Source organism: Camellia sinensis, chromosome 9 (genome assembly GCF_055761805.1).
Source record: "Camellia sinensis isolate YWXY chromosome 9, ASM5576180v1, whole genome shotgun sequence".
NCBI classification, from domain to species: domain Eukaryota; kingdom Viridiplantae; phylum Streptophyta; class Magnoliopsida; order Ericales; family Theaceae; genus Camellia; species Camellia sinensis.
This window is the reverse complement of record NC_138969.1, coordinates 192,686,870-192,708,618: the sequence shown is the minus strand read 5'-3', so window position 1 is coordinate 192,708,618 and position 21,749 is coordinate 192,686,870. Positions and strand designations below refer to the sequence as shown.

Sequence of the window (21,749 nt, the reverse complement as noted above, 5' to 3'; positions counted from 1 at the left end):
GGTTATATTTAGAATTTAAAAAATAAAAATAAAAATTATACTATGTATTTAGAAAAAAGCATTAACAACTTCATTTATATATATATATATATATAAAGTATCATTCAAATTTAATTATTATATTATAAGGTTTGTATTTAGAATAAATTTGAATCATAGTCTTTTTGGATAAAATTCTAAATATGTTTTATGAATTGTTAGATTTATTGTTTTTGTGGGAATATTAGAAAAATGAGAGAAAAAAAAAAAAAAACTAATTGCAAATGAGTAGTGATTGTGCTCATTGTGTAACTGAGAACTAGGTACAATATAACTAATTACAAAGTCGGCTTTTAATTAATTTTCTCATTTTTCACTACATAGATTTTTAATTTTTTTTTAAAAAAATTGAAACAGCAATTTTGGCTTGCTTAAACAGCTTCATGGATAAAGAATAAAAATTTATGAGGTCGTTTGTTTTTCTATTTTCCCCCTCTTAAGGTGCTGGTATTGACAACAAAAAAAAAAAAAAAATAGAGAACACAAGAGAGCACAAGTTTGGAATGAATTAAACAAATAGAATTGATAATTTTCACAACAAAATGAGAAGTGCCTCTAAATATGCTTCATCATCACTACTAGCAAGAAGATCTTTAGATTGTCTATGCAAATGTTTTTCCTTCCTTCCTTCTTTATCTTTCTCTTTTTTTTTTTTTTTTTTTTTTTTTTTTTGCATGGGTAGAAAGCTATAACAGCTTAGTAAGTTAGGTTAATATAATCAAACGCAATATTTTTGCATAAACTCGAAGCTCAAATCTCTCTCAGAAACGTGACTGTACAACCCATCACTCTCGTAAACCTAGAAGTACAACCACTTAAAGCTATGCTAAAGTTGATTAGTTTCAAGGCTTGAATGACAGAGAGGGCAATGACAATATGCACACAGACACACGTTTTAGATACTGTCCTTCCATTAATTTAAGCTCAACGGTTACAAGATGTACTTGCTGATCTTTCTCGTTAAAACCCACTGTCAAAACCCAACTTTATTCACATTAGTAATGTGTTTAACCAACCCTTTTTACTTGGCTTACAGTTCAATATTTAAAGCTTCTATCTTTATCACCCTTCATTTTCAAAACAAACTGAAACCCTAGAATCAGTTTCTTTCTTCTCTTGTCTTCCCTTACCATGGCAGAAGAGGAAGTAATATTGGTTTCATTGCCACACAGAGTGGTATTCTTATTCATGATTGTTATTGCTTGCATTGCAGAAAAGAGAGATATATACTTGGTTCTAATGGAAGGTGACCCGGTCGCGTTTTATCAAGGTCCGATGCCTCTTGAAGAAGGAAGAAAACTCGACCCTTACAGGTACATGCTCAAATAAAAGAACATATGAATGGATAAGATTTGTGGGTTGGGCCCACTTTTGAAAAATCTTGTCTATCAATATATTTTTTTAGTATCCAGTTCTATGATTGTTTTTATATTGATAGACTTATTGTTTTCAGTCCAGTTCATAGTGAATGTGAATATCATGATCAAATGAGTGTGAACTATGAGCTGAGAACTGATAACATTTCATTTTTGTAAGTTAGTTTTTGTCTTATGCACAATGGTTGATTGTTTAATATGTAAAATATTGTAGTAACATTGAGCTCATACAAATTTTTTATACAATTTTTATTTTTACTAGAATAATATGGCAGTGATATTTTTATAATTAAATATCATTTTAATGACATTCTGTTTTAAAATAATAAGTCTTAATACAATCATATTATTCTGTATATAAATTTTAAATATATATATTTTTTCTATTAATTTATGATTACTCAATCTTGTATGGATGACGGATTGATAGTGAAGTTTCTGAGGCTTATGCAAAGCACTTGGTGGAGTCACATGATCAACTCCTACAAAGGACTCTAGTTACAGGAAGCTACAACAAGCTTTACAGCTTCAAACACATTGTCAATGGCTTTGCAGTCCACACTTCTCTTTCTCAGGTTCTCCCTCTTTCAGGTCAAAGAATTTTCCATTCCATCTTCAAAAATCTCTGAAAGTTACCCAGAAACTACTCTGAATTCGAAATCTACCGTATAGATTTGAACTTCTTCTCGTGAGGCCACAATTAGAAGGAATCTTGTCCTTGGATTTTAAATTATGGGTATTTTTTCGGCAAATTTTCTGGGTAGCATTGCTATTCTATCTTGTAAAGCTCTACATTACATGAATAGTTTTGCTACAGACACAAAACTCGTGCAAGAAAAAATTAATAGAATAGAGATGGTCTCTACTTTGTGCATTTCTTCTTGCACAATTTTTTTGCACATAGACTACGGACTCTATCTGTTCTCTGCATTTTTAGTTGTACATGTAGAATCTTGTCTTTATTCTATTCTATGCATCATTTATTTATTTTTGTGGACTATGTGCATGTAGCTTTTTTGTTACATAAAACAATAATGATAAGAATTTTAATTTTGAAACTCTAAAGAGAGCTTTAGTAATATGTCAAGAGAGAACAACAAAAACATGAGTACATACACCACATCATATGTGGGTCTTATTTCTTACCACATCACTAGAGTTTTCTTTAAACTTAGAGTTCTAAAATTAAAACTCTCAATCTTTATTCTACGTAAAATTAGGGGTTGTGTTGTAAAAATTTTAGGTCAAAAAGATCAAACGCACTCAGGGAGTGAAGTTGGTGGAGAGAGATAGGGGAGCCAAGATGATGACAAGTTACACCCCTCAATTCCTGGGTTTACCAGAAGGAGTTTGGACACAGCAAGTGGAAGGAGGAGAGAGAAATTCAGGTGAAGGTATGGTGATTGGTTTCGTTGACACAGGAATCAACCCTTTTCACCCAAGCTTTGCCTATGATCCAATGAGTCCTTTCGCGTCGAATCGTTCTCACTTTTCGGGTGCTTGTGAGGACGGTCCTCGATTCCCTGCAAATTCCTGCAATGGTAAGATAGTTTCTGCAAGGTTTTTCTCAGCTGGAGCTCAAGCAGTTGTTACTCTTAATGCCTCAGTGGACTTCCTCTCACCATTTGATGCAGTTGGACATGGCAGGTAACAATGATCACACTTGTAATATTATACCTAGTTCAAAAAGTTTAGCTGCACATAATTTTTTTACAGAATCAATCAGAGAGACAAGACCCTCTCTGTGATACATTCTGTGCATGTGGGCCACACCTTTGTCTTTCTTCTGTAATTCATTTTATGAAAAAATTATGTACAACTAGTAGTTGTGTCATTGGTGCTGGCAAGGGTAGAGATAGTTAAAATGTGCATCCAAAAAAATAAACAGAAACCCAAAAATGTATAATGGGAGAGGTATTTTCTAGACCATTTTCTATATAATTTTTTTGGGTTCATAGACTTATTTTTATGGATTCCAAGCTTTGACATGCATGGAAAAAAAAAAAAAAACATATGATTTGTTCAGCCACGTGGCATCGACAGCAGCTGGGAATTCAGGAGTTCCGGTGGTTGTGAATGGCTTCTGCTATGGGCAAGCCAGTGGAATGGCGCCACATGCACGGTACATTTTCTGCTATCTTTTGCATTTTGTAATATCATTCTCATTTGAATGACCCTTATTGAGAGCATGTAAATGTGAGGTACAAGTAATCTCTTTGATCCTTTTCATACAACAGAATTGCTGTTTATAAGGCTATATATCCGAGCTTGGGGACTCTTGCAGATGTGGTTGCTGCAATTGATCAAGTAAAGCACTCTTCTCCATCCATCCCTTTGTTTGTAATGGTAGAAACAAAAATGAATGAGAGCTTTAATTTTGAAACTTTATGAGGAGCTCTAGTGGAACCCATTATATGATGTGATATTTATGCTTTTTTTTTTGAATGCCACATCATTAAAGTTTTAGTTTTAGAACTCTTAATTATTACTCATGTAGAAATATCACAATGGCACATCATTTAATACTTTTTTTTTATGGTATAAAAATAATTATAGATATATGAATCTCCTTAATTTGACTACTGAAATGACTTCGAATAAAATCGAGTGGAGAAGAAGGATTTATACAACCGATCTCTTTTGATGAGATTTAAGTCTTGATTTGGTTTAGTTTGATTTATAAAAATAATTATATAATTAGTATTTTTATACATGTTGTGACAATTTTTTTATTGAGAACTGCTTGAATTGGCCCCATCGGCCCCTAATCAAAAACTTTTACACTCGTCAATCTGAGGCTGATCAACAAATATGATAGCTTTTGATTAGGAACTGCTTGAGTGAGTCTCATGAGCTCTTGACCAAAAAGCTTTTTTTTTTTTTTTTTTTTTTAACTCATAACCAAAAAGCTTTCACATTGCTCACTTTTAGGCCTAAGCATACACAAAACGCTCACAAAGTTATGAATTTTGTGTCGCTAGTTGAGTTAGTCCTATAAACAACACCATGTTTATTCGTAGGCAAATGAAGTCTAAATCATGTTACAACTACTGCAGGCAGCACAAGATGGAGTGGATATCTTATCACTGTCCATTGGACCAGATGAGCTACCAGAAAAAACACTCACTTTCTTGAATGTGTTTGATATATTCATGTTGTCTGCAAGGAAGGCTGGGGTGTTTGTGGTGCAAGCCGCTGGCAACAAGGGTCCGAGCCCCTACACGGTGGTGTCTTATAGCCCTTGGGCCATGGGTGTGGCTGCTTGCACCACAGACAGAACTTACACTGCTACTCTTGTCCTTGGCAATGGTCAAAAGCTTGGTGGGGTGGGATTATCAGGTAAAACTCTTGCTTTTGCTTTGGATCCTGGCTTCCAAAGCTAGTTCATAATCAATCATCATTTTCATCATTTTTATTTTCTATAAACACCTAATAAAACATAGAATATACATAAATGAATAAGTTTTTTTAAAAAAATTTGTTAGTATCATTTTTATTTTATTTTTTTCCCTACAAACATGCAATAAAACACAGAATATACATGAATGAATAAGTTTTTTTTTTTTTAAATTGTTAGCTGAACCCACTTTTGAAAAAACTTATCCACCCATATATGTTCTGGTCATGTTTGATATTGGGATATATAGAGGGAAATATACTTTTTTCATTGGACGTAGGGGATAAAGAAAAACGTATGGGTCTCACATTTCTTATATCATTTGTTTGGTTATCTGATATGAAATCTGATGATGTATTATATCCTCCAAAAATGAATGATATGTAATACTAACTCCCTATGATATTGCATATCCCCCGCCAAAAGACATCATCCTTCTAAAAAATAATTACTATCTTTTTATTTTATACTATATCTTACTCTAATCAAATATAATAAAAATGATTACATAGTGTACATAATCAATTCGTCTCGTATCTTAAATATATTATATTACATTCTATATTTCTAAGTATTACATATACTCTTTACCCTCTTATATCTAATTCGAACAATCAAACATAGTCAGTATCTTGTTTTATTACCGATTTTTGTGTTCTGCAATTACTCTTTTGGATAAATTACATTGATTTCTCTTAAAATTTGAAGAAAATACAAGAACCCCACAACTTTACAGAAATCATCATCCACCTTCTACTAAGATTTCCTTAAACAAACTGCACCTTAGATTTCCTAAGCTGATTATGTTATCGTTGCTTAGGACCAAGTTTTGGAAATGGCTTACTGCAATACAAGCTGGTCTTAGCTAGAGATGCAGTTAGGGCAGACCACTCATTCCCAAAAACAGCACCATACATAGAAGAGTGTCAATACCCCGAGGCACTTGATCCATTTGTAGTGCTAGGGAGTGTTGTAATCTGCACTTTCTCAGATGGGTTTTACAATGGAACTTCTTCAGTCACAGCCATTATCGACACAGCAAGGACTCTTGGATTCATGGGTTTTGTGTTAGTTGCAAACCCAGCATTTGGTGATTTCATTGCAGAGCCAATTCCATTATCTGTTCCTGGAATCATGATCCCAAGAACCAGCGATGCACGGGTAAGTGTTTTTGCAACAGAGAAGAATGTTAGTTTGTTTTGGACTAATTAGCTGTGTTTTGATCTTCGATCTGAATGGAGATTTGGGGATAGAAAATAATTATATTGAGAAATATATATATATACAAATTACATACACCCCCTCGAGGTTTGGCTAAATTACAAATTTCTCCCTGAATGCTATATTTGCATAACAAATTAGGGGGTAATTTGTTATGAAATTTAAACCTCAGGGGGTAAATTGTTATGAAAATACAAACCTCAGGGGCAGGATGTAATTTCTGAAACCTCAGGGGGTATCTGTAATTTAGCCAAACCTCAAGGGAGGTATATGTAATTTGCCCTATATATATATATATATATATATATATATTAAAATTTGCTCAAAATATGGATTGTTTTCTGTAGTTTGAAAAATTCTAAATATCTCGTCAAAATTTTTTATTTGACAGAATTAATTAAAAAAAAATTAAATTCCTAACTATTGTCATATACAATGATAAAATTACCTGAATTATTAATTGAAATAAATTTATGACATTATTAAAAATTATTAATTAACTTGATAATTTACTAATAAAATGACCCATTTGTTATGAAAATAAAAATTTAATGGAGCGGGATACAATTTTTAGAATTATAGTGAGTAAATTGTATTTTAAGCAAATTTCAAGGGTATATTTATAGTTTACCAAAAAAAATTAACTTACATTTTTGTCCTTTTTTTATTCATTTTTACTTTTTCTACAAGTTCTTGCCAAAACTAAATCCCAAATTGTCTTGATTGACAAGAGTTAGGTAGGGCTGAGCAATTAAAAGAATCGTAAAAATTAAACTGGTTTAATCCAATTTGGTAGGTTTAGTTTGATTTTTTAAATCTGTAATTCGGTTCTAGTTTGAAAATTTGAGAAATTATTTTTTCTGAATAGGTTGATTCAGAATTAGAACCAATTCAGACTGTATATTATTTAAACCATATATATACCATACACATTGTCAAACAGTGCTATTTTTGTTGCTGTTTTTAATTATAGTTTTGTAATTATTGTTATCACAAACAAAATATTTGTTTGATGAGAGTTTTATGCTTGCTAATATATTTATTTACTTGATATTATGTTTGTTTAAATTAATGGTAGAACAATATGTATATTTATGTTACGAAAAATGATGGGTAGATTAGTATTGAAATAAAAATGTTATGTGATTATATATTATGTGAAATTGTAGTTCTAAATCGAGCCGAACCGTATTTAAATGGTTTGGTTACATGATTAATATAAATTTGTTTGGTTCCAATTTTTATGGAATCGTAGATAACAAATTAGTCCTGATTTTATCCCAAATCAAATCAATCCAGACCATGCTTACCCCTCGAGTTAGGTGCTTTTAGAATTTCACAAATTAAATATAAAAAAAAAGAAAAGAAAAATGACAAGATAAAAAGCTTGGAAACAAAATGCAAAATCCTAAAAAGGGTGAGGATTCTCTCTAATCTTTTATTAAAAAAAAGAAATATTTTGATTAATTTGATTTTATTGAAGTTTCAGGTAAAATCCTAAAAACGGTGAGGATTCTCTCTAATCTGTTATTGGAACCCATGGGTTATCACAAGCTTCATTTTAATAATTCAAATAATTTTTATTTTATTGGATTCTATCCATAGCTCATTCATGAAAAAAAAAATCTGATCAAATAATCCTAATTATATGATTTTATTATATTATATTTATATTCAAAAAAATAATTAGTCTATTTTTAAAATTAGAATTGTTTGATTTATATTTTGAAGACAAATAGAATAAAATAACTTGGGTATGATTATAGAATCAATCCAAAAAAAAAAAATTCATCGATGATCTTCAAATTAAATTTTACAAAATGAATGATTTAAATCGTCAAAGTGAGACACACTATAAGTTCTATGAACTCCAACAACAATATCTAGTCCACTCTGAAAATATTAATCGATTTAAGTAGCGTGAGTGCTAATAACCATTTAAACTCACATTTTTGATTTAAGAACAAAATTAACAAAATTAGAGACAAAAGTATAACTAGTCCATTTGTTTTGAACAAACCTTAGACACAAATTTTGAAACAAAATTAACCATATTTTTTTGTGTGGTAGATTATATCACAGTACTATGAACAGCAAACATGGAGGGACAAAAGGGGGATTGTAACCAGATATGGTGGGAGAGCAGCCATAGGTGATGGAAGAGTTGCTTCATACATGGGAGGAAGAGCCCCAATTGTAAGTAGATTCTCTTCAAGAGGGCCTGACTTCATTGACCTCAATAGGACTCCTACTGATGTTCTCAAGCCTGATATTTTGGCTCCTGGTCACCAAATTTGGGCAGCTTGGAGCCCCTTCAGTGTTTTGGATCCCATCCTCCTCGGTAAGTTGGAAATGTTGGGTGCTTTGAAAAATGCATAAAATTTGATACTATAGTTCAAATTTTAAATTGGGTAAATTACACTGGCTTTTCATGAGAATTAGAAAAAATATAGTAAGAGTTACAGTTTTGACATAATTATATTGAGTTTTCTTGAAGTTTTAATTTACATAATATATATTTAATTTTATTTCCATCAATAATTTGTTAGTCATATAGATGAAAAAATGACGTCATTTATTTTTCATTGAAATATATATTTTATTTTGATTATTTTGTATCTTCACACCATTTGCATTAATTCTAATTCATTTAGATTTACAAAAATAAAAAATAAAAAAAAAATGATGTAATTGTATCAAAATTATGGGACTTATTGTATTTTTTTTAACTTTAGGAGAGGTCACTATAATTTATTCATTTAAATTTGATGTGATGAATGTTATACTTAAAATGAATTTAATTCACATATTTCAAATTCTGAGTAGAATAGGGTTTTGATTACATCATAGTTTTCTCTCTAGTTTAATTTTGGAGATTGGACTATCTAGTTGGGTGTTCATTGTGTGAGTCTTTATGTGTAGATCATTCATTTAAAAAAAAAAAAAAATCAAATTGATTTGATATTGTAATCATATTATTTTGTTGTATTTGTCTTTCTTTTCTTTTCTTTTTTAAATCGATTTGTTTTCAATATCATTCTTACCGTTCTTTTTTGAATTTTTATTTTTATAATTATTAAATCAATCTTTTTTTATAGATAATTTACACACATAGGCGTACAAAAAGAATAAATCAAATCATTTGAGCTAAGCTCATGGTAGACCTTTGAGGCCCATTGTAGACAAATGTCCAAAAAAAATTAATTGGAGAGACGTTATACTCTTTTGATTATTTTATCATGTCTAGTATTGCCAAAAACACTAACTAGTATATTAATAAAAACACCATACATGTATATGACATCCACTATTTGATGGGACTCTCTTAATATTATATTAAGTTGATAGATTTATTGATTCACTTGTTAATGTTTGTAACATTGTTGTTTGACTTATGTTGCATGCAATTTCGAACCATTAAGCTTACTAATGTGTGTTTTAGGTGACAATTTTGCATTGTTGTCTGGTACAAGCATGGCAACACCTCATATAGCTGGTATAGCAGCTCTCATCAAGCAAAAGAACCCTAGTTGGACCCCATCTATGATAGCTTCAGCAATCTCAACCACTGCTACTAAGTATGACATTAATGGAGATCCCATATTGGCCCAAGGATCGGATATCTATAGCTTATATCCTTCAACTCCTTTTGATTTCGGGTCGGGTCTTGTCAACCCTGCCAAGGCTATGGATCCGGGACTGGTCTTTCCATCAGGTAAATAAATTGCAATTCATGGTTAATTTAATTTAATTTCTTGTATGTATTTGATGAAAAAAAAAATTATGAGAAAATTGTTAGAAAAGGGATAACAACTAGCTATTTTCATTAAATATATATATATATATATGGCTTCTCTATAGTTGTAGTCAAGTTAAGTGTGTGAGGTTAACATGGATCTTATTTTGGTGATTTTAACCATTTATTTTTTAGGATGCTGTGTATAGATTATCTATTAAAAAATCTAGTTTGATTCAATAAGTGTAGTCATATAATTTCATCAATTTTTTTTATTTTTTATTTTATATGAATAAAATATAATTTTTTATATTAAAAAATATAATTTCATCAATTTTATTTTAAAATCATGCTTGTTTATTTTTTTTGATGACATTCTAATGAAATTATATAATTATGATTATTAGGTAAATCTATTTTTTCAGATTATTGGAGTAAGAATTATTGTGTGCTTCACAGGCTCAACTGAAACTTTTCTCTAACCAAAGAGAAACGAGATCCAAAAATAGTCTTACTACAAGCATACCATTTTTCTATATCACAATAGGAATGGGGCTCACACAATCATCATAATGTGAGCTCCAACCTCATTGTAAGTAGACGGTAAAAAATGGATCATCTCTATTCTCATTCATCCAAAAACAATCCTACTAAGGACAAACCATTCCTTGTGATTTTTGCAAAAAATTGAAAACAAACAATCATATATGAGTTGCAAAAACTTTCTTACACTTTTCACCAATATCATGCTATACATATACAGAATACGAGGACTACATCAACTTCTTGTGCTCTCTTCCAAACACTGATCCATCAAAAATCAAGACAGCAACTGGCAGATCATGCAACACCCCCTTTGCCAACCCATCTGATCTGAACACCCCTTCAGTCACTATCTCATCACTCAGCGGTTTCCGATTAGTCAGACGAATCGTCAAGAACGTAGGAACCAAGCCAGAGACATACCTCTGCGCGGTGCTAGTGCCAGAGGGGGTGACAGTGAAATTGAATCCATCATGGTTCACAATTGCTCCACAGGGAAGTCAAGAGTTGGGGATAGAACTCAATGTGACAAAACCACAAGATGGTTTCAGGTTTGGGGAGATTGTGTTGACTGGGAATTTGAATCACATTGTCACAATAACATTGTCGGTTTGGCCGGTTTCGATGTCCTGAAAATGAGGGAAATAATAGCATATATACTCAAAAGCTTGGAGACAGAGCCACTATTAAACAGAACATGTTTAGTAACCATATGCAAAAAAAAAAAAAGAAGGTTCTTAATTGCCTCCCAGTTGATGGTAGTTTTTGTTACACCTATGTATACTCTGTAATGGAGAGAGAGAGAGAGAGAGAGAGAGAGAGAGAATACTGTGAAGCAACCATTGACCATATTCTTGTTAAAATTTCTTCTCTATTCTCAAAAATAGGGGTCTGTGGATTTTGTATTCATTTTCTTTGTTTTGTTTTTGTTTTTTGTGTTTTTAAAAATAAAAATAATGAAAGGATAAAAAAACAATCATCATTTCCATACAGTTTTCATTTTTGTACAAGATCATCATTGAAAATCAAAACAACTTGTTGGCCTTTTCTAAAAAGTAGTAAGTTGTTTTCAAAAATAGTTTTTGGAAATGATTCACCAAATAATTTGTTTCCAACTTTGCAAATGCAATGTGTATTATAATGAATTAACCTTCCAAAGAGTGAATAGTGAAACACATTTGTCATTGATGAATAAATAGCCTTATGTGATGTCACCAATCAATAAAATATCACAAATGAAATCAGATAGACATTCTTTATCTCCCACTTATCCAATCATATATATATATATATATATATATATCATATCACTATTGCAATATGAGAATTTTCATTAATTAGTGACATGACTGTATAATATTACCTTTATATCCAATATTTGCTCATCAATAATAGACACAAACTATCATGAGTGTGGACATAGTATTGTTGTCACTTCCTGAGCTAGGGACTACTAACCAACACAGAGCAACATTCACATTATCAGCACAAGAAAACTCCGGAGAAAAAAAAAGAAGAGAGATTGCTTTCAATGAATATAAAGAAAAATGAAAAATCTTCCTTTTTATCATATATTAGAACCCATATTAGTACAACAACAATGAATGTTACATGTGATTGGCAAATGAGCCAGAATCAAAATCGATGAAACAACAACAAAGAATGGATACATGTATAACCACACTATACTCCATATCAGTACAACAACAATGAATGTTACATGTGATATTGGCAAAAAATCTCAAATCAAGATCTATGAGACATGTATAATCACAACACTACTCCTCTTCTTCTGTAGTGCACATACACTCCTTGCACCGCGGATACCTGTAAACGCTCCGTCCAACGGGCCGTGCACGGACACGTTTAGTTTGTCTTACTGCTTTTCTAACTCGCTTCTCAAACACCTTCCACTCAATTGTGTTGTTCTTCACGAAGATGTCTGCAAGACGGCGTTTGTTTGGCCGAATCGATGGCATTTTCCCCCCACCATAATATACTCTAAATCCCGACACCAACGATGACAATTGACTTCCCGAGTCCGTCATGGCAAATACATCGGCAGCTGTGCTAGCGATGAAGTCCAATGCTGCTAACTGCAGATACATCAACAACAATTTTTATAAATCACTATTTGTTTAAGTTTTTGTTTTTATCTTCTGGTTGGGGACAAATTCAAATAATGTCCGAAGGCTTTAAGACCCGATGATATCCCTATTGAAGCTTAGAAGTGTTTGGGTAAAACGGGAATTGCTTGGTTGACTAAGTTATTTAGCAAAATTTTGTTGACTAGAAATATGCCAGATGAGTGGATGAAGAGTATTTTAGTGCCAATCTATAAGAATAAAGGAGATGTCCAAAATTACAACAATTATAGAGAAATCAAGCTAATGTGTCATATAATGAAAGTGTAGGAGAGGGTGATGGAACGCCGATTGCGAGATATAACAGAGGTGTCAGAGAATCAATTTGGATTTATGCCTGGCAGGTCAACAATGGAAACAGTCTATCTTTTGAGGAGAATAATAGAAAAGTATAGAGAAAAGAAAAGAAACTTTCATCTGGTGTTTATCGACCTTAAAAAAGCATATGATAGAGTGCCCTGAGATATAATATGGTGAGTGTTAGGGAAGAAAGGGATGATAAAAGATTACATGGACGTGATTAGGGACATGTATGAAGGGGTAGTGACCACTATTAGATCGCTTGCTGGAAAGACAAATGAATTTCCCATCACTGGAGGGATACATCAAGGATCTACCTTAAATCCTTATCTTTTTTCTTTAGTTATGGATGAGTTGACGAGAAATATTCAGGATAATGTGCCATGGTGTATGCTTTTTGCAGACGATATCGTGCTAGTGGATGAGACTAGAGAAGGAGTTAATACAAAGTTTGAGATTTGGAAAAACACTCTTGAATCTAAAGGATTCCGAATAAGCAGAACTAAGATAAAGTACATAAAGTGTAAATATAGTAACAGTAACAATGAAAGCAGAGGAGTAGTGAAGATTGAGAACCAAAAACTGCTTAAGAGTGGACATTTTCGTTATTTAGGGTCGATTATCACAATAGTAGGGGAGATTGACGTGGATGTGGCCTATAGGATTAAGGCGAGATGGTGTAAGTGGAGAAATACATCTGTGGTACTGTGCGATAAACGAATACCCACTAGACTAAAAGATAAGTTCTATGGAACGACTATTAGACCAGCGATGTTGTATGGGACGGAATATTAGGAAACCAAAAAACAACATGTAGACAAGATGAATGTGGCTGAGATGAGGATGCTAAGGTGGATGTGTGGCAAAACTAGATAAGATATAATTAGGAATGAGTGTATTCGAGAATAGATAGAAGTAGCACCGATAGAAGATAAGTTGAGAGAGAATCGATTGAGATGGTTTGGTTTGGTCATATTCAACGAAGACCAATAAAGGCAGTAGTGAAGAGATGCGATACTGTAACGGTAGATAGAAGTGTTAGGGGACAGGGCAGGCCTAGATTAACGTTAGCTAGCGTTGTAAATAGATATATGGATCTACTTAATTTGAATAATGAACTGGCCTTTGATAGGGCCGCTTGGAAAAGAAGGATTCATGTAGCTAACCCTTAGTTGCACGGAGCCGGAGCCGGAGCGGGGAAGCGTGAGCGGATAGAAGTTTCTTAGGTTGGGAGCGCCTCGGGAAGCGATAATATATATATATTTTTAATAGTTATTTCTAAAATATATTTATTATATAAAGGTGAGTTAAATAATTATTTTTAAATATATTTATTATTTTTATCTTAGATATTATTTTTATACATAATATTTTTAATTTGTTTATATATATATTTTTTAATTTTTAATTGATATATATTATAAATAAAAAACAGTAAAATAATAAAATATGTTAAAAAACAGTAAAGTAATAAAAAATAGTAAAATAATAATTTATTTTATAAATCTTATTAGATTTTTTTTATTATATTTGATTTAATTAGATTTATTATATTATTATATAACAAATTATATTATTTATATAATAAAGTATATTATCTATTATATTATTATATAACAAATTATATTATTTATTATACGTTAGAAACGGCAGCAGCACAGATCGAAGAGAGAGAGAGAGAGAGAGAGAGAGAGAAGAAGAAGAAGCAGAAGGAGGCGAGCTGCTCGAAGGCGAGATCGATCGCGATGGCGATGGTGAAGGCGATGTGGAGAAGGCGATGGCGATGGCGATGGCGATGGCGATGGCGATGTGGAGAAGATCGATCGCGAGTAGATTGCGAGAGCAGATCGAAGGTCAGGAGCAGATCGAAGGTCCAGGCGATGTCGAAGGTCGATCTCGAAGGCCCAGGCGATGTCGAAGGAGAAGGTAGCAGCAAGTTCAGGTTTCTCTCTCTCTCCCCCTTGCGATCCCATCTTGGACTGGATCGCGTTTCTGTCTCCACAGAAACACGATTCCTACACGTTTCTTTCTAGGAAGCGCGGAATCGCGATTCTGACTCCGAATCGTCATCAGGTTGCACGATTCCTGCAACTAAGAGCTAACCCCATTTGATGGGACTTAAGGTTTTTCTTGGTTTGGTTTGGTTTGATTTGGTTTAGTTTAGTACATAACAAAGATTCTAACCTATAGTTAACAAAACTGACAGGAAGCTAATTAAGTAAAAAATAACAATGCCACAAACAAACTCACCAAAAGGAAATACTGAATATTACCTGAGAAGAGAAATTTGTGAATGGTTCAATTTCGGACGAGGAAAGCAAGTTCTCTTTAGTGACCAAGTTAGGATACAAGCTTGTCAAGACAGCCAACCGTGACTTCCCTCCGTAAATATGTGCACCTGCAAGAAAGATGCGTGTCTTACGGTTGAAACCAAGGGCAGCAAGCATAAGTAGTGTTTCTTCAGGCATTAGTGGACATAATCCTTCTGCTCTAAGTGCCACTGGAGATGGTAACCTGCAACCCCGAAAGGAGAAAGCAGAATTAAATGCGAGATCAATGCTCCATATTCCAAAACTGTAATGCATAAAAAATGTGAGATACAGATCAGTCCAGTTTCTAGGTTTTGTCGATAAAAGTCTATTCTTATTGTACCACATTTTAGAGCATGTGGTTGAGCTTGTTCCATGTACCGGACCCATCCAAGTTCCAGGTAACACAGCTCTCAACTCTACCATGTTCACATCAAAACTCAATCCATGATAGTTTATTGCAAGCAGATTCTACTATCCCCCAATAAAAGAGGGTGTCTACTACTATTTTTTTATTTTTTATTATCATTTAAATTTGTGTCCTTTCTGAGTGTAAGCCAGTAAAAATTCATACATATGTGTACACAAAAGAGTAAAGACTTGACAGAGACAAAATGATGCATACTTTGTTGTCTTCTTTAGCGCTGTCAATGCAGGGAAATGGATCTCACGGTATGCTTCCAATTCTCGTCTTTCTTCTTCTCCACCACCAAAATCACACAAAGAATGAGCTGCCATGTCAATTTCAAACCTCAGGTGTAAAGCTAAGTATCTGGATCCTTTCATGGAACGATCACTTTTACCCTTCACTTTTGATTCTGCAAATGGACCTACAAGGTAATGATCTAATGGTCCAAAGTGTGTTCCATTCTGACGCATCCTTCGGAGCATTAAAGCACCAGTTTCTTGTATTTTGGGAACAAATTGCAGGGCATAAAAATTACATCTGCACCGGAGTCTCTAGATGAAGTCCCACAATTAGGAAGCAAGGTAGAAAAGACGAATATTATCAAATTAAGAATGAAGTAACCTGTAAAGTTGATAAAGCCATGGCTAAACTTCTCTTAAAGCTAGCAATGGATTAACATGTCGAAGTATAGAGATTTACCTGCAATTGAAATGGTAGTGGGTCCGATGACAGACGGTTTCCAAATCCAACAAAATGAACAACTCTGTGTCTATGTAAGATGGGAAGAATGTATTTCAAGTAAAAACTTGGCTTGGCTTCTTTCATGATGTCAGCATCAGTCACCTGAAACAGAAATTCATCTATTAATACAAAATACGTGATATTAAGCAGTGAAGTACTGCATTAAAACAACTTCTCAAATAGAACTGAGGTAAGAATCTGACCACACTACCAATTGCCTCCAGATCTAATGACTGTAGCTCCAGAGGAAGTTCCTTCACTATTCGAATATCAGGTTTCAAGTAGTTGATGAAGTGCTTCTCCTGATAGATATCGCCGAATTGACTAAGAAATTATAGAATTTTACAGTCATTTTTCCATTTAAAAGAGTGATAAGAGGATAAAATGGTTGTGCCATGAAAAAGAACTCAGACAACTACTCAATCTTCAACAGACAAACAAATTGGTATTCTTTCAGTTAGTATTATCATTTAGCAAGCTTATAGTTCACAGTGGCAATACTCAATAACCAGCTCATGAAGCACATCCAATTCACATGAAGATGCAAATCAATGTGAAACTAAAATTAACTTGTATAATCTGCAAGGCCATAATTAAAAATTACAAAAAGCATACTAGAAGAATTCGGCAGACAATTTCAAAGCATAGGATTCATGTAAAGGTGCCCAATCCGTGAAACAACTCAACTCATCACATATGATAAACAGTATATTAAAGAAAAAAACTGATTGACACAAGAAGAAACATACACAAATTAGTCAAGTAATCAAAATCTGGGCGATACTCATGGCACGTGAACATGACTAAATTAATCTGGAAAATATTAAGCATTTCTAGAGCACAATGAAAATAATGCAGAAGCAAAACAGAAATTTGTTACTATATAACATATAACCCCATTAAAAAAAGAAAAACGATAAATTTCCTTAATCATGTGAAGAGAAGGTGTTTACTGCATGAACATCATAGGAACCCAGAGTAATTAACGAAGCACAAATGAAAATTGAAACATTTATAGTGCAAAGCCCTTATGACCATCAGTGGCCTAACTGTTCAAAGGGCAGTGGACCATTACAGTACATCATTAAGATACAGACAGGTCCAAATAAGTAAGGACAGAATGCCAAACAGAAAGTAATACATCACCTCAGATCTCTCCAGACACTACTGTACAATAAATGGGGAACAACAAGAGTTGCATTAAGCAATCTAGCAACCGCAACCGCATTGCAGACCTGTTGTTCAAAAAAGCATTCAATTTGATATCATGTACAACACACAATTCTCATTACTCAATAGAATTAAAGCTTTGGGAGAATAAGCCATTAACGCAGGAATTTCAATCACAGACGTAACTTACAGCTACTCGCTGCTGGTTTATCCCACCATTTGCACTAACCAGAATGTATCCATTATTTCCCTCTGACAATGTATGACACACAACATAAAATAATCAGCTGAGTCATGGAACATTTACACACACACAGGGAGGGAGGGGGAGAGAGTCACCACTAGGTTCCCAGTTACGTTGGTCAGCACAAGGCCTCCATGAAGATGCAAGGATAAACGGTTCCTGCCACAGATCTCTAGGCTCAGGTTTATTCTGTCCCTGTGCGTTACAAAAAATTATAGGAAAGATAGTGAGTGAATTGACTCTAACCCATCAATTATAAGAATAAAATGTAGACAAACAGAGTGTTAAGATAAATGCCTACCTCTGCTAAGGCATGTGCAGCCTTAGCTAACAGTCTTGCATAAATAGTTTTCTGTGGCTTCTTCACTTTACCAAGCTTTTCCAATTCTTCCTGTAACAATTTCCAGAAGACCATAAATTAGAAACTAAAGACTCGGTTTGTGAGCTAACAAATCCAAAGCTCGTTAATTTAACACTCTTACCCAACTGCCCAAACACAAATGTAATTAAAAGGAGAAAGCGGAAATCCTTCAAGTTAGAAAACAGAATACTACAGGTGCAAGGAAGAAATGGTACTCATGTTAATCGGGTATAATGAACATTTCTTAGGAAGAAAATCAAACCAAGATATGAAAGTCCACAAGATTGGAACAACACAAAATTAGATGATTTAAGCCATATGAAATGAACTAAAATCTGCAGGCCTGCACTGGCCCAACTCACTGCACCCCTATCCCTGATGTTTATTTTTAATTTTCATTTTTAACCTATGCTGGAGATCAAGATAAAAGTCATACCCAGTAATTGTTCCATCTCATACAAATTAATGTTGTGGCCATATATATTAGGCAAATTTTACTGAGAATTCAAGTTTCTTACTTCTTTTTTTATTTATTTAAATTTTTTTTCCCCAAAATCAACCAAAAAATGTTAAATTTACTAGATTTGAACTTGGAATTGAATTAAAACATACCCGAATAGACAATGTAGAAGAGTTGGCTCTCAAGACCTTGTATTTGAATTTGAGACCGTGACTCGATTCTTGAATCCGCGAAAGCATCCACCAATCCATCACCACAAAACAAGCCAACAACACAATCACAACCACCACAACGCCTTTCACTCGCTTCTTCACAGCTTTCCTCTTCACCCATCCTCGTTGTTTCGATTCGGTCACAAACCCTAACCATTCCAAAACTCCAAACCAAGAACAAGAATACGAATTCCTGGAAGAGCGAGAAGGTAACGATCCGAAAGAATTCCTCGGAGAGATTTGCCAGCTCCGGGGAGGGGTGGCGGCGCCGCCGGATGCGGCAGAGGAAGGGGGCCGAGCGTGGAAGGAAGTCGGCCATCCGTTTGTCTGATCGGAAACCCTAATTTCAGCTCCACTTTGCTCTTCTTCATCAATGGAAGCCATAGCTCACCAGCTTTGTATGTATGTATGTATGTATGTATGTATGTATGTATGTGTGTGTGTGTATATATATGTACATGTATGTATTTAGAAATTGAGAAGAAAGGAATTTAACAAGCCATTTTAACACACTTTGCTTTAGGACAACGAAAGCGATTGAAGAGCTAGATCTTGGGGTGGGATGTCCGCTCATAAATTTTGGAGTTTATCCAAACGGTTTCAATTTGATTTTAATAAGAAAAATGGTATCAACTTTGTTGTATATTAAATTGTTGAAATATGAGGTTTACGTGTAAAATGGATTTGAATTATTGATTTTTTTTAAAATAAATTTTGAGCTGATATTGATAAGTGTGTAATGTTGATGTTTTGATAATAAAAAATGGGTGGATGCTCAAAATTTGTGAGTCGAATTTGGGTCGAATTCGAAGAGAGGGAGACGGCGGGTGCTGGTTCTGCTGACGCCGTCGCCTCGTCGCCTCGCTATCCTCGTTGCAGCCCTCTTGTGCCTCCGCCACGAGGAGCTCGTCGCCTTCGCCGCCTCCACCCGTCGTCCTCGTCGCAGCTTCATAGCTCATCGCCTCCGTCCCCCGCCTCCTCCTTCAGCCCTAATAATTGAGCCCCCTCCAGTCCTCCTCCTCCCTCCTCCCTTCCCTTCTTCTTTTCCTCCCTTCCCTTCTTCTTCTTCTTCTTCTTCTTCTCCACTCTTCTTCGTTTCTGATTAAACACAGGAAGAAAAAAAAAAAAAAAAAAGAAAACAGACACCAAAACGACGTCATTTTGGTATCTAGCCAAATTCGACCCACGAATTTCGAGCTACCAACCGGGGTTGTTTAATAATACCCAACCTGATTGCATTTGTTTTACTTTTATTTTAATAAAAAAAAATCATAACACACATCATAAATTTGCTATTTAGGATGTACATAATAAATTTATTATTTATAATTTTATTACAAAATATCATAACACACATTACTAACAATCATATCATTCATCATAAAAAATCATAAATTTTTTTACAATGTGTATCATTTGAAAGGGTACACATTGTAAATTTGTTCATATTAAATGGATGAAGTACGAGGCTTATGAATAAAATGAATTTGAATTATTAATTTTTTTCTAAGTAAGTTCTGAATTGATAAGGAAAAGTTTGTAATATTGTTATTTTAATAATACCCAACCTCATTGCATTTGTTTAATTTTTATTTTAATAAAAAAAATATTTGAGAAAGTATTAATAGGGTAGGATAAATTATAAGAGCATATAGGTCAAAGTTAAGGTAAAATGTAAAATTATATTAATAATAGGGTTTGAAAGAAAAAATTAGTGCGCATAATCTACCCAAAAAAAAGAATTTAAAAAATTATAAATTCATGAAAAAATTTAGAATTTAAAATTGTAATTATTAATATTTATAAAATTTATCGCTGATCTCTAATTATTTTTTAAAATATTATTGATTTGATATTTTTTTATATAATAAATTCTATAATTTTAGCATAATTATATTAGATTTCATTAAAATTTTAATTATATTATCATCTGTTTCTTAAAAAACGGATGATAACATAAAAATAGATTATTTCTTTTTTGAAATAAATATAATAAAATAAAAATATTAAGATTATTAAATTAATTTAATTTTTTTTAAGTACATGATATATACAAACAACCTAACAACATAAATTGTTTAAATCATTAAAACGGGTGATAGAACCATGAGTACTGTAAACACTCTCAAGTTATCTAACTAATTTAATTTTGTTCTGAATAAGTAATAAATAAATAAAAATAAAAATAAAAACACATTGGAGTCACAAGTTCATTTCACCATAAAAGTAAGCAACTCACGTGGCACAGCGTGGTCTGATCTGCTAAAGTTGTCATATTATTATATTGTAATCCTTCCACATCTTTTTCAAGTTCAACTTTCTTTTGAACAATTTTCAAGTTCGACATATTTATTATTATTTTTTCAACAATGATAGAGACTACTAATTTTGGAACTCTAACAACACCACTAATGACATGGCAATCAATAAAAAAAGAAAAAAAATACAACACCAAGGTCAAAACATCAAATCATTCCTGGTTGGGCCCACTGTTACATCATTAGTGATAGCACTAATTAGTGCTCTCACTTATTTTCCTTATTTTTTTATGCAACAAGTTCAACTTTGATCACGCCATTTTTGCACTAGTAAAATCGAAACTTCTCAAGTGATCCAAGTGATGTATAACAATCATGACTTGCAAGGCACAAAATACTGTAGATGTAACCCCGCCGAGGTTTGGCTGAAGATATCCCTCCAATGCTAAAGTCAAGAATTCGGGTAGAGATATGAAGAGTAATGTTGTGCGCGGTTGGAAGTTTTAAGAAAGAATTTGAAGAAAAAAAAATGAAAATAATAAGTGAAATATGAATAAAATATATCTACCGTTTATCTAATTTCACACCCCTTTTTCCTTTGAAAAATGATTGGGAACTCTAATAAAAGAGCTCAAATGAGATCTGATGAGAGTAGATCTCACTGTGATGTGATATTTTGGCCTTAGTTTTATTTTTTTTATTTTCTGCCACATCATTAGAGCTCAATTAAAATGATTGGGAACTCTAATAAAAGAGCTCAAATGAGATATGAGAGTAGATCCCACTGTGATGTGATATTTTGGCCTTAGTTTTATTTTTTTTATTCTCT

General features: G+C 33.2%; 2 protein-coding genes across 3 annotated transcripts; one reads left to right on the top strand and one right to left on the bottom strand.

The window, feature by feature from the left end:
- Positions 1-717: 717 nt before the first annotated feature.
- Positions 718-11,140, top strand: ALE1 (PA-domain containing subtilase family protein). Its single transcript, XM_028207325.2, has 10 exons — positions 718-1,352; positions 1,846-1,990; positions 2,659-3,062; positions 3,442-3,537; positions 3,653-3,722; positions 4,472-4,754; positions 5,633-5,973; positions 8,104-8,374; positions 9,476-9,748; positions 10,533-11,140. The coding sequence occupies exons 1-10, from the start codon at positions 1,171-1,173 to the stop codon at positions 10,943-10,945; spliced, it is 2,478 nt and encodes an 825-aa protein (XP_028063126.1). The 5' UTR covers positions 718-1,170; the 3' UTR covers positions 10,946-11,140.
- LOC114266435 (O-fucosyltransferase 15) lies at positions 10,426-19,800 on the bottom strand. Of its 2 annotated transcripts, none has more exons than XM_028207327.2 (10): positions 18,603-19,800; positions 17,931-18,020; positions 17,725-17,824; positions 17,576-17,637; positions 17,362-17,450; positions 16,419-16,539; positions 16,174-16,317; positions 15,691-16,025; positions 15,030-15,270; positions 10,426-10,941 (listed from the first exon to the last, which is right to left on the bottom strand). In XM_028207327.2, the coding sequence occupies exons 1-10, from the start codon at positions 19,044-19,046 to the stop codon at positions 10,897-10,899; spliced, it is 1,671 nt and encodes a 556-aa protein (XP_028063128.1). In that variant the 5' UTR covers positions 19,047-19,800; the 3' UTR covers positions 10,426-10,896. The 2 variants fall into 2 exon arrangements, with proteins under 2 accessions (XP_028063128.1, XP_028063127.1); XM_028207326.2 differs by lacking the exon at positions 10,426-10,941 and adding an exon at positions 11,851-12,408.
- Positions 19,801-21,749: the final 1,949 nt, after the last annotated feature.

Excerpts from the sequence above, each read along its gene's own strand:
- LOC114266435 (XM_028207326.2), bottom strand. The coding sequence starts at position 19,046 with ATGGCTTCCATTGATGAAGAAGAGCAAAGTGGAGCTGAAATTAGGGTT. Across the intron at positions 16,318-16,418 it reads TGGAGGCAATTGGTAGTGTG|GTGACTGATGCTGACATCAT; the intron begins GTCAGATTCTTA and ends TTTCTGTTTCAG. Across the intron at positions 12,409-15,029 it reads TCACAAATTTCTCTTCTCAG|TTAGCAGCATTGGACTTCAT; the intron begins GTAATATTCAGT and ends ATGTATCTGCAG.
- ALE1 (XM_028207325.2), top strand. The coding sequence starts at position 1,171 with ATGGCAGAAGAGGAAGTAATATTGGTTTCATTGCCACACAGAGTGGTA. Across the intron at positions 3,538-3,652 it reads GGAATGGCGCCACATGCACG|AATTGCTGTTTATAAGGCTA; the intron begins GTACATTTTCTG and ends TTCATACAACAG. Across the intron at positions 8,375-9,475 it reads TTTGGATCCCATCCTCCTCG|GTGACAATTTTGCATTGTTG; the intron begins GTAAGTTGGAAA and ends TGTGTGTTTTAG.